The sequence below is a fragment of the Gorilla gorilla genome, chromosome 13 (genome assembly GCF_029281585.2).
Source record: "Gorilla gorilla gorilla isolate KB3781 chromosome 13, NHGRI_mGorGor1-v2.1_pri, whole genome shotgun sequence".
NCBI lineage: Eukaryota > Metazoa > Chordata > Mammalia > Primates > Hominidae > Gorilla > Gorilla gorilla.
In genome coordinates this window covers 73,030,606-73,043,191 of record NC_073237.2, presented here as the reverse complement: position 1 = coordinate 73,043,191, position 12,586 = coordinate 73,030,606, and the positions used below count along the sequence as shown (strand labels likewise).

At 39.1% G+C, this 12,586-nt stretch overlaps 1 protein-coding gene across 9 annotated transcripts in view; it reads left to right on the top strand.

The window, feature by feature from the left end:
* PRUNE2 (prune homolog 2 with BCH domain) overlaps positions 1-12,586 on the top strand; it is a 292,041-nt gene that overhangs the window by 68,630 nt on the left and 210,825 nt on the right. For all 9 annotated transcript variants that reach the window (XM_055351078.2, XM_019033860.4, XM_063696471.1 and 6 more), the window contains exon 5: positions 9,639-9,791. In XM_055351078.2, the coding sequence (XP_055207053.2) occupies positions 9,639-9,791 (153 nt within the window). The remainder of the gene's footprint in view (positions 1-9,638; positions 9,792-12,586) is intronic.

Sequence of the window (12,586 nt, the reverse complement as noted above, 5' to 3'; positions counted from 1 at the left end):
CCAGGCATGCTTAGATCAAGACCACACTTTACCCAAATGGCCTTTCACTTTTATTTGTGTAAGGCCTTGACAGGAGCCACAAGACAAAGAGAGAAAGAAAAGCGACTGTTCTTAGCCTAGGACTAAGTGAAAAACTAATATCCCAGGTTTTTAAAATTTAAACAAACTCTCTCCTTCCTATTGGTAGTTTCATTTGACCTTTAATAAAGAATAGTTGCTTGCTATTTTAGTAGCCTGGATTAACAGCTTCAAAAAGATCCTTTTAAGGAGGTCAAATAGGAGAGGAACAGAGCCAGATATTTTTTTTCTCTCTCTCTCTCTTGCCCAAAGAGTGAATCATCTCTCTCCTGAAATGGTTACAAAATCCAGAGGGAATTACATTGCCTGTTTTGCTTAGGAAGACGGAGGGCTGTTTAACTTAGGAAGAAGATACTGGGGGTAGGGGGAAGAAGTGATTGTTTCTGCTAGTTATAAAACCAAAATGATTCCTCAACCTCAGAGTGTTCACTATTTCTTCTGTCACACAAAGATAATCTTTATTCTTAAATTCAGACATTTTAAAGTTATGAAAATAGTAGGCAGTTAATCGGCTTCTTTTTATACCTCTTCAGACAAAAACGTAAACTAAGTTGTATTTCTTTTTCCTCCTTCCATTTTCCCCCTCCCTCTTTCTCTCTGTTATTCATTCCTTACTTTTTTTCAATATGAAAAAAATCAATCCTATGTAAAAGAAAAAAAGATTTAAGACCCTTCTTTTCTGTTAAGAATTTGTCATGCAGAATACGCCTTTACTGTGTTGAATGTTTTCCCCAAACAATTTCTGACTTCATTAGATCATGTTTAATATTAATGCACTGCAATTGCTTTTGGCAAGAGGTCCTTCACTTCTCCATTCTTTTGAGCAAAGAATATTGTGTTTGCTTTCTTTTCTAATGGAATGAAGTGTTTGTTACTATTTCCTCATAATTGCTTTCTTTGTTGCTTGCTGTTAATTGCTCCTTCCCTCTACCCTGCCTATGAATAGCTAAGATACTTTGGGGTACGTCCTTATGGATTTCAGTATTTCTTTCATTCTGCAAAATTTGCTGTAAGTTAGGTCAGTGCTTGCTACAAAAATAGGTTTGAATTTGCTGAGAGGTGTCTCTGGCTGCTGTAAGTCATGATACAGAAAAATAAGTTTGTAATTAAATGGGTTTCTAATGTAAGGTAGAAAAATTTGCCAAAGATGAGTTCCTGGAATAAAGTTGGGCTGTAGCTGTTCTTGTGCAGTCAAAATAGCTCAGAGTATCATGAGCATTTTTCTGAGTTAGTTTTCATACTTTTATCAGTATATCATCTCCTTTGTAATAGTCATATCAAACTTAACTATAAGCCATTATCAGATGTCTGTTTTCACTAACTTATTCCATAGGTCTCTGTTTAATGTAGTATCTGTTAGGTTAATTTCTTAATACTGCCTTTCCATTTTATGTCTTTAAAAAATAAGATCCCCAAATCAAAGAAACTGGATTCTTGGTTTGACTGTAAGCCAGGGCACATTAAGTATTTAATATTTTGATTCTATTGCATTTCTAAATTTTGGATTTTTAATTATTTGTGATTATTTATGGAAATACAGGTAATTTTGTATTATTGACCTTAATGCAGCAAACTTGCTAAATTTACTGACTATCCTGAGTTCATTTGTAGATTCTTTGAGCGTTTTTTGCACACATAATTGTGTAATCTATGAGGAAAGACAGTGTTTATTCTTTATTTTCCTTTATTTATACTTTCTACTTCTTTTGCTTGCCTTATTGCACTCTGGTTAGGATTCACAGTGTGGTGTTGAGTAAGAATAAGAATAATAGGCATCTTGGGGCCGGGCGCGGTGGCTCACACCTGTAATCCTAGCACCTTGGGAGGCTGAGGTGGGCGGATCACCTGAGGTCAGGGGTTTGAGACCAGACTGGCCAACATGGTGAAACCCCGTCTCTCCTAAAAATACAAAAATTAGCCAGGTGTGGTGGCACATGCCTGTAATCCTAGCTACTCGGGAGGCTGAGGCAGGAGAATCACTTGAACTTGGGAGGCGGAAGTTGCAGTGAGCCAAGATTGCAGCCACTGCACTCCGGCCTGGGCACCAAGCAAGACTCCATCTTAAAAAAAAAAAACAAAAAAAACCCCGGCATCTTGGTCTCATTCCTGATTTGAAGTGGAAGTCTTTCAGTATTCCACAATTAACTGTGACGTCTGCTTTCTGTATTTTTTATTTTTATTATTTATTTATTTATTTATTTTTATGGAGTCTTGCTCTGTCGCCCAGGCTGGAGTGCAGTGGCGCAGTCTCGGCTCACTGCAAGCTCCGCCTCCCGGGTTCACCCCATTCTCCTGCCTCAGCCTCCCAAGTAGCTGGGACTAGAGGCGCCTGCCACCAGGCCCGGCTAATTTTTTGTATTTTAAGTAGAGACGGGGTTTCACCGTGTTAGCCAGGATGGTCTCGATCTCCTGATCTCGTGATCCGCCCACCTCGGCCTCCCAAAGTGCGGGGATTATAGGCATGAGCCACCGCGCCCGGCCTGTATTTGGTTTTTATAAATGCCATTCATCAAATAAGGACGTTGTCTTCTATTTCTACTTGACTAAGATTTCACATAATGATTAACTTTGGGATTTTCTGAAGTAGTTTTACTACTTGATATCTGTCTATCTAGGTGATCATAGGATTTTTCCTCTTTATTAATATGATCAATTATAACTGATTGCTTTTTGAATGTTAATTTGTACTTTGATTCTTGGGGGAGCCCTACTTGGTGGCTATGCAATATCCTATTATAAATTGTTGAATTTGACTTGGGACTAGTTTTAAAAAAAGTTTTTTGCATCTATGTTTATGTCAGAGAGTTGCCTTTGTTCTTTCTTGTAATGCCTTATCAGGTATTGGTATTAAGGTTTTGCTAGATTCATAAAATTCATAAAATGAAGATATAATTCCATTGTCTTTAGACTTTTGGGAAATCTCTCATTTTCTATTCTTTGGAATAATTTGTGTAAAATTAACATTTCTTAAATATTTGGAATTATGGACTTAACTATGGATTCATTTTTAAATAGATACAAAACTATTCCAGTTTTTTATTTCTTTTTCTGCCAATTTTGGCAAGTTGAATTTTCCTAGTGGTGTCCATGTCTTCTAAAATTTAAAACTTATTAAAACCAAGTTGTTAGTATCTTTTAATGTCAGTAGAATCTATAGTTATGTCACGATTTCATTATTAATATTGGTAAACTATGTCTTCTTTCTCTCCTGTCTCTTTTTTTCTTGAGTTGTTTTCAAAACTCCTTATATTAGTTTTTTCCAGAAATCAAAGTTTTGTTTTATTGATTTCTTCCATATGTGTTTGTTTCCTTCATCTTTAACTTTTGGCCTTGTGTTTATTATATTTGTCCTTCTACCTTTTTTTTAGGTGAATTTAATGTGTGTGTATTTTTTTTAACACTTACGCTTTTAAGGGTATAAAATTTCCTTAGAGCACAACTTGAGTTGAATCTCACAATTTAAAATGTCATATTATCATTCTCATTTAGTTAAAAGTATTATATATTCTGATTTACATTGTGATTTCTTCTTTTACCATGAGTTATATAGAAGTGCATTGTTTTTACTTTGTTATTGTTTCTAGACTATTTTTCAAGTAGCCACAGACTATAACTCTGTAGTGGCCACCTTTTGAAATTTATTAGAACTTAAACTCTGCTTCAACAGATGGTCAATTTTGGTAAATGTTTCATTTGCACTAGAAAAGAAAGTGTAGTCCACCACTGTTGGTAACAATTTAATATATGTTAATTAGGTCAAGTTTGTTACTCATGGTGGTCAAATGTTCTATATTTTTGCATACTTTTTCCTGCTGGTTCTTAGAGTTGCTGCGAGAGATGTGTTAAAATTTTCCACTGTGACTGTGTATTTATCTCATTTTTCATCTAGTCTTTTCAGTTTTTGCTTTATATATTTAGAAGCTATGCTATTAGTGCATACAAATTTAGAATTGATGTATCTTCCAGAGGATTGACCCCTTATTAATATAGAAATATTTATCTTAATCTCATGTAATTCTTCTTGTTTTGTAGTCCGTTTTGTTTGATATTAGCATATTACACCAACTTTCTTGTGATTGGTGTTCGCATGTTTATATTTTTCTATCCTTTTACCTTCAACCTTCCAATTATTATATTTAAGGTGTGCTCTGGTAAACAGTATATTGTCATTTTGGTTTCTAAAATTCAGTTTGATGATATTTATCTTTGAATCGAAGTGCTTTGTCTTTGTGTTTAATGTAATTGCTGTTACATCTGGTTTAAATTTATTATTTTGCTGTTTGTTTCCTACTTGTCACACATTTTCTTCTTTTCCTCTCATTTCTTTACTGCTATATACTAAATAAGTGTTTTTGATATTCTTTTAGTGGTTATGATAGCAATTACAACATACAGTTAAAATATCATATAAACTGATAATTTTATCATTTCCCTGACAATCTAAGAACCTAAAACACCTTCTCTCTACTTAGCCTCTCCTCAGTTTGTTACTATTAAAATGTATTTTAATTATCCATATATAATATTTTAAACCGTTTAAAATATTACTATAATTCTAAACTCTTTAAATTATTACTATAATTGTTTTATACAGTGAATGTTGAATTTATTCTTACCCACATATTTACATTGTCCAATGTTTTTCTTTTCTTCCTGCATTTCTTTGCTTCCTTATGAGATAATTTTTTTCTGCCTTTACTGTTTCTTTTGGTGTAGATCTTGTGACACATACTTTCAGCTTTTTTTCATTTTTTTCTGAAATGCCTTTATTTTGCCTTCTTTTAGAATTTGTTGGCTGGGCGCAGTGGCTCAAGCCTGTAATCCCAGCACTTTGGGAGGCCGAGGTGGGCGGATCACAAGGTCAGGAGATCGAGACCATCCTGGCTAACATGGTGAAACCCATCTCTACTAAAAATACAAAAAATTAGCTGGGTGTGGTGATGGGCGCCTGTAGTCCCACCTACCTGGGAGGCTGAGGCAGGAGAATGGCGTGAACCCGGGAGGTGGAGCTTGCAGTGAGCCGAGATCACGCAACTGCACTCCAGCCTGGGCAACAGAGCGGGACTCCGTCTCAAAAAAAAAAAAAAAATTGTTTTCACTCAGTATGGAATTCTAGATGGGCAATTATTTTATATTAGCCCTTTGAAGATATAATTCCATTGTCTTTAGACTTTCATCATTTTAGTTGAGAAGTCAGTCATCCTTTTAATGCCCTTTTTACTCTGATTGGTTTAATTTTTTTTTTTTTCTCCCCGTAATTTTTTTTAGCAGTTTTACCATCAGGCACCTAGAGGTGTTTGTCTTCGTCTTTATCCTGATTTGGGCTCATAGTTTTTCTTTTTCTTTTTTTGTTTTTGAGACTGAGTCTTGCTGTATCGCTCAGGCTGGAGTGCAGTGGCATGATCTCAGCTCACTGCAACTTCTGCCTCCCAGGTTCAAGTGATTCTTGTGTGTCAGCCTCCAGAGTAGCTGGGATTGCAGGCACCCACCATCATGCCCGGCTAGTTTTTGTATTTTTAGTAGAGATGGAGTTTCACCATGTTGGCCAGGCTGGTCTCAAACTCCTGACGTCAAATGATCCACCCACCTCCACCTCCAAAGTGCTGGGATTACAGGTGTGAGCCACCGTGCCCAACCCACAGTTTTTCTTTAACGTTTGAATAATGTCTTTCATTAATTTTGAAAAATTAGTATACCAATTCCCTTTTCAAATATTGCTTCAGCTTCATTCTCTCCTTTCCAGGGGGAACTACTGCCTATCTGTTAGACTTTGCTCCATTTCTCCATCTCTCTTAAGCTCATCTCTGTATTTTTTATCGCTTTTTCTCTCCATGCTTCAGTATGGTTGTTTTCTTCTGACCTATTTTCTAATTAACTAATCTTTTCCCCCATGCATCTAATCTGCTGTAAAAACATTTGAGTTCTAAATTAAGTTATTAAATTGACAGTTTTAAAATTTCATTTGATTATTTTACTTACAGATTCTAATTCTCTATTGTAATTCTTCAGCTATTTTAAAAATCCCCTCTGATTCTGTTTCTGTTCTTTTCCTCATGAGTTTATTCTTCTAGAGTTTCCAGTCGTTTCTTCTATTTCCTTTATGAGTGGCAATTTGTTATGGATGGCTGAATAGTGTATACGAAAAATGTAGAGATGATGAGACTAAAGATGACAAAGTTCTTTTGCTCTCAAGAGGATTTACTTTTGAACCCCAAAGGCAGTTTGAAGAGTGGCAGATTAAAAACAAAACAAAACAAAACTATTCTCTGCTTAAGCCAATTCAAATCAGGATTTCGGTCCTCAGGAAGACTGATCAATTTTTGCTTCACCCTTCTCCCTGGGCAGGGGTTGGTATAGGTCCAGATAGTAAATATTTTAGGGTTTGTGTGTCTACAGTCTCTGTTGAAACTACTCAACTCTGTCAATATAGTACAAAAGCATCTATAAACAGTATGCGAATTAATGAACATGGCTGTGTTCCAATAAAACTTCATTTATAGAAACAGACAATTAGCCAGATTTTATCTCCAGACTGTAGTTTTCCAACCCTTGTCCTAGGATATAACTCTCTAGGGGTCCTGTTTCAAAACCGGGTTACTTCACTAATACTCCTTTTCTGTAGAGGGCCCTAAACTTTAGTTTTTGTCTCCATAGGCTGTTAAACTTCTGTTAGATTTGCTATTTTTTTCAGCCTATTGGCTTATTTTATCACTTATGAATTAGCAAATATCCTAAGAGGAAAAGCAACACCAAATGTTGGGCTCACTTCTCTGCACTTACCCTCTCTCCAGGACCTTAGCTTCCAAGACAGTTACTTGGGTAACTCTGTGATACTTTCACAGATTTTTAAAAACTTGATCTAGCTTTTATCCTTGTTCTTAGTACAAGCAGTCTATCAGAGCGAGAGGCAGATGAAGATCTTTTCTGAAATTCATATTTACCATTGCCTTAATAAAGAGGGGAATTTTTTTTTTTTTTTTTTTTGACACAGAGTGAGACTCTGTCTCCTAGGCTGGAGTGAAGTGGTGTGATCTTAGCTCACTGCAACCTCCGCCTCCCAGATTCAAGCAATTCTCCCGCCTCAGCCTCCCGAGTAGCTGGGATTACAGGCACCCGCCACTGCTCCTGGCTAATTTTTTGTATTTTTAGTAGAGACGGGGTTTTGTCATGTTGGGCAGGCTGGTCTTAAACTCCTGACCTCAGGTGATCCACCAGCCTCGGCCTCCCAAAGTGCTGGGATTACAGGCATGAGCCACTGCGTCCGGCTGGAAAAATAATGTTTTTTTTTTTTTGTTTTTTGTTTTTTTTTTTTTTTTGAGACGGAGTCTCACTCTTTCGCCCAGGCTGGACTGCAGTGGCGCTATCCCGGCTCACTGCAAGCTCTGCCTCCTGGGTTCACGCCATTCTCCTGCCTCAGCCTCCCGAGTAGCTGGGATTACAGGCGCCCACCACCACGCCCGGCTAATTTTTTGTATTTTTAGTAGAGACGGGGTTTCACCGTGTTAGCCAGCATGGTCTCGATCTCCTGACCTCGTGATCCGCCCGCCTCGGCCTCCCAAAGTGCAAAAATAATCTTTATAGTATGAGTTTTATGTCAGAGATTGACAGACCACAGGGTATTCACAAAATCCAGCTGGCTGCCCTCCACCTTCAAATGACTGTTGAAATGGAATCTATTTAGTTCTGTGTGCTGACTTTTCTTTCCTTTTTTTCTTATCCAAAACAGCCTCCTTACTGATTCTCCCCAAATTCCTTATCTAAATTTTTCTCTGCATGATAGCCAGAGTGATTCTTATAAAACATAAATGTGAGCATGTTACTTTCCCTACTTAAAACTCTTGAAAGATTCCTCATCCCTCTTAAAATATAAAAGACAAACTTTAAGGCAGCTTGTAAGGCCCTTCGTGGTCCCACGTCTTCTATCTCTCCAACCTAATTTTTCAACATTTCCCTTGCTAAAATCATACCATCTACCTGTAATTAATTGCTTTCTGTTCCTTGAACTGGCCCAATTCCCTCCCACCTCAGTGCCTTTGCACAGGCTCTTTCTGGATCATGACCTCCCTCTTGCCTTTGCCTTAAGTCCCTAGTTATCCTTCAAGCTCAGCTTAGGTTAACTTTCTCTAGGAAGACTCCTCTGAACCCTAGATTTTGGCCTAGATTCAGAGTACTATGTATTTCACCCATAATATTTCTTATTCTCTGTTATTGAAAATGTCTGTGCTTACTTATTTGTAACCTCTAATCTCCCGTGAGCTTCAAGAGGCAAGGTTATCTCTAGCCTAATCTTAAATCGTTAGCATCGAGCCCTGCCTGGCCCATAAAAGGCACTCAGTAATTGTTTGTGAGGGAATGAATGAATGAAATGCTTTAAATATATTTAGCAATATTTACTTTTCTTTATGATGTTTACATTCATTTGATGCTTAGTATAACACTGTGAGCTGGGAAAGCAGTATTATTCCTGTTTTAAAAATGGGAAACTGGAAACGGAGGCCAGACGACTTGCTTGGGACTTTCCAGCATGTTTGATGGTAAATGTAGACCTCATCTCTAGGTTCTGTAGGTCTCAGGCCATGTGTTTGGATTGGGTACCAGAGTTTTCCCTCACTGGATACTTTATTTCCCCTTTTACCTTCTTTCCTCTTTTATTTATTTTCCATTTTCCCTCCGCCATGACTGGCGTTAAGGCTACACTGAAACAGAGACGGTAGTACTTTGATTAGTCAACAGATCTGGGGATTTTTAGAGAGCTTAATCATTTGTCATTAAGCGAAACTTCTCTCTCCCATGGTGACTCTGTGTTAATCTGGGCTTGGAATGCAGGGAAGAGTAAGAGTACGTATGGGGTGCTAACTCCTCCCTTTCAAGATGAGATTATCCACAGAAGTCACAGGAGTTTGTGCAAGGTCCTTCACACTGGAAAATTACTTTGTAATTTAAACCTGTGATTTAGACCCAGCTTGTGAGTCCTTATAATTAGATAATTGTAAATGACTTTAAAACTGTGTATGATGCTTGGGAGATCAGAAATGGACGTCAGGTTAGCCACCTTGTCAGATTCCTCAGCTGTTGACCGTGGGATTATACATTCATTTAGTGTGAAAAGGAAGAAGTTTGTATGTAAAATTAATAATATAATGAGTGGAAACAGTATTCTCTCTGATCCTTTAAAGGAAATAAGGCTGATTAGACTTTTAAATAGTTTACCACTAACTTCCTTTTTGAAATCATTTAAGACCAATGCATATCTTTTTGTGTGTTTATGTGGGGTTGGGGGAATCTACACATTTTTTTCCTTTATCTGTGAATTCTGTACCATAGAGTATGCTAGGGTCAGTTAAGTTGTAGAGAGCAGTACTTGGAGAATAATGAAGCTGGATGATGGTTCAATTGTTTTCTAAAAATTGGCTCTTGAATGTTACGTGTGGAGGACTCTGGTCCAGGTGAGAGACAGAAATGGAAAGCTTACATTGAGAGGCCAGGAAACACTGATTTTCTTGGCCCCTGTTCTGGCGTGGCTGGAAAGCTTTAAGAGCATTTTTATTCATACCTTTCAGGTAGCATTCTTTTCAAGTGGATGACCATGGAATCAGAGAAGATCTCAGAGAAGCAGGAGGAAATTCTTTCTATCCTGGAAGAAAAATTTCCTAACTTGCCTCCAAGAGAGGACATCATCAACGTCCTACAGGAGACCCAGTTCAGTGCTCAGGGTGAGTGACTCTGTCCCCAGCTCTCTTGTCCCTCCCGAGTAGGGATGGTTTGTGGCATGGAGTGTCATCAGACCTGAGAAGGTACATTTGTTTCTTTGTTTGTTTTTTATACAGAGTCTCACTCTATCCCCCAGGCTGGAGTGCAGTAGCATGATCTCAGCTCACTGCAACCTCCACCTCCTGGGTTCAAGTGATTCTCATGCCTGTCCCCAAGTAGCTGGGATTACAGTCATGCACCACCACAGTCAGCTAATTTTTGGCATTTTTAGTAGAGGCAGGGCTTGACCATGTTGGCCAGGCTGGTCTCGAACTCCTGGCCTCAAGTCATCCACCTGCATCAGCCTCCCAAAGTGCTGGGATTACAGGTGTGAGCCACCGTGCCCAGCTGAGAAGGTACATTTGAATGTGTTTCACCTTCTTCCTATTGCTTGTGCTGGTGGAAGGTGTTCAGGCACATAATGTTGACTCCCCTGCAAACAGACAGCTTGTACTGTGGCCTCTCCTCCGAGGCCTTTGTGTCTGGATGTGTGGTTAATTCATGTCTCTAGTGCACATCTCAGGTGCATTATTACATGCAATCCTTATGCTGATAGGATTCTATTTTGAAAAGATGGAAGGAGCAATATCAAGCACAATGGGATTTCATAAATCAGTTAGTTTGAGGAGATGAGTGAGAAGATGGCTATGTTGAAGAAACTGTTGTCAGAGTCTAGGCTTTGTCAGGACAGTGAATTTCCTGGATCAACTGTTTTACAATAACAAAAGGCTATAATTCACTAGATACCTACTGTATACAGGTTTTGATGGCATAGCTTGGCAAGGACGTTCTTGCTGAATCCTCCTCATGACAACCCCAAGAGTCAGTGCTTTGACGTCCCAATCTGTAGGTGAGGGAGGACACTGAAGTGCAGAAAGCCGTCATTGCTTTCCTAACATCAAACACACATAGCCGGCAGGTGGCCAGGCAAGGCCTAAACCCGGCCTATATGTCTTTAAGATGTAAACACTAAATTACATAACTTTCTCTCTTAGTTCAGGAACCCCATCCCCAGGGGCAGGAGGGGGCAGAGCCCGAGGCAAAGTGGTTTATGTGGGAGGTGGTTCCAGTCAACACTGATAGGGGAATGGAATGCTTCAGCAAGCAAGTTGGCTCCATGGGAAACCAGAGCTTAATCCCACCAGAGACCATGAGAAAGAGTGTAAACTCTGTCCCACCTGAAGGATGCAGTGGTGTGCTCATCTGGGCTCCAGGAGCTGATGGTTAAATGTTCAGGAATTTTGTGAGTTGAGTGATGATTGGTAGCTTGAGATCAGCCATGGTAGGAGTATTTAGATCCCTGAAATTGACAAACACTACAAATCAGGATTTGTTACTGGCCGTTAAACATTTACCAGCAGACCACTGGAAGAGTGTGGGCTACTCAGACCCAGGGGGCCTTAATTCTCCAGTGTAGGCTCTGGTGGCCAAGGAAAGCCCTCAGGAAAAGAGAGGCAGGTGCTGGTGGTGGTGGAGCATCATGCTGGGTGCACTGGGATGGGAAAGTTTGAGGAAACGGGGTGGGGCCTTTGCAGTGTCCATTGCACCTTCTGTTACCTATGCATAGATGTGCGTGTCTGTGTGTGTATGCTGCACAAGGGAATGCGTTTTGTCATTCATTTTCACAATGACACCAAACTTTTAATGTCACAATGTCTTCGATAAATCATTTTATGCTGCATTGTGAAAGATTGTGGCTTTTCAATCTTTGAGTCAAAGAAAAATATTTAGTGCCTGTCTGTTTCCCCATGTGATTGACAGAGCGTTGTAAGTGGGTAGCGCAAGCAGTGGTCTCTGAAGCCTTAACATACGTCTGGGAAGGATGCAGTGCTTTACCAGGCTTTATTATAGATCTTCCTCCCAAGAGAGTAGGCCTAATCAGACGTAATAATGTAGCGTGAGAATTAAATGTCGAGCCAGATCCTTTGCTGCTTTACTGTGATAGATTTCATTGAGTTCCATTGGTCAACTGACTACAACTATGCAGTTCTGGATAATTTAGCCATTCTGGATTATTACTCCCATTAATTAGGGAATTTCATAACTCTTATTGTCAGAGCCTATTACGAGGGTAAGCAACTTAATTAAGATAGTCTTATGAGTCACGTTTGTAAAGTGCATTTTGAATGAAATTATACTAGAAAACATGGGGGCTTACCTAAATGCAGCCTGAAAACCAGTTTTGGCTTTTTTTGGTATTACTTAACTAGTTTGCATGGTGATGTTAATTTTTCTTCATTTGTCCACCTTCACCCTTTCATTCCCTGCCTTTGTCTGCTCTGGGGCTCCAGAGGTGGACCCCTAAGTATTTAATCTTATGGGCTCCCACAACACTGGCTTCTGGTTGGGTTTGACCAATGGGAAGAGTTAGGAACAGGTAGGGATGGAGGCAAGGAGAAGAATGAGACTGTAGTGGATCTTCCTTGCCTTCTTCCTGCTTAGGTGGAAGTTTCTGCAGCCAGTCTTCTCAAGTTACAGATCTCTGTTTTCTTTCTGGGTCCCTTTGCTAGTCTCTGGATGCCTCATCATCTTTTATTCACTTTCTCACCCAGCCCACATCTCTGTAAGCGTCCTGCCATTAACACATCTTCTTTTGCAGCAAAAGAGGTGCATTTTTCCTATTGGGATCCTAACTGATGCAGACGTGATGTGATTATTGCCTTAGTGTGTGTGTGTATGTTTATTGTGGATAAAAGTGACATTTGAGGGGCAAAGAATGAAATTTACAGAGTAAATTCTTAAAAACATCGCTTGATAT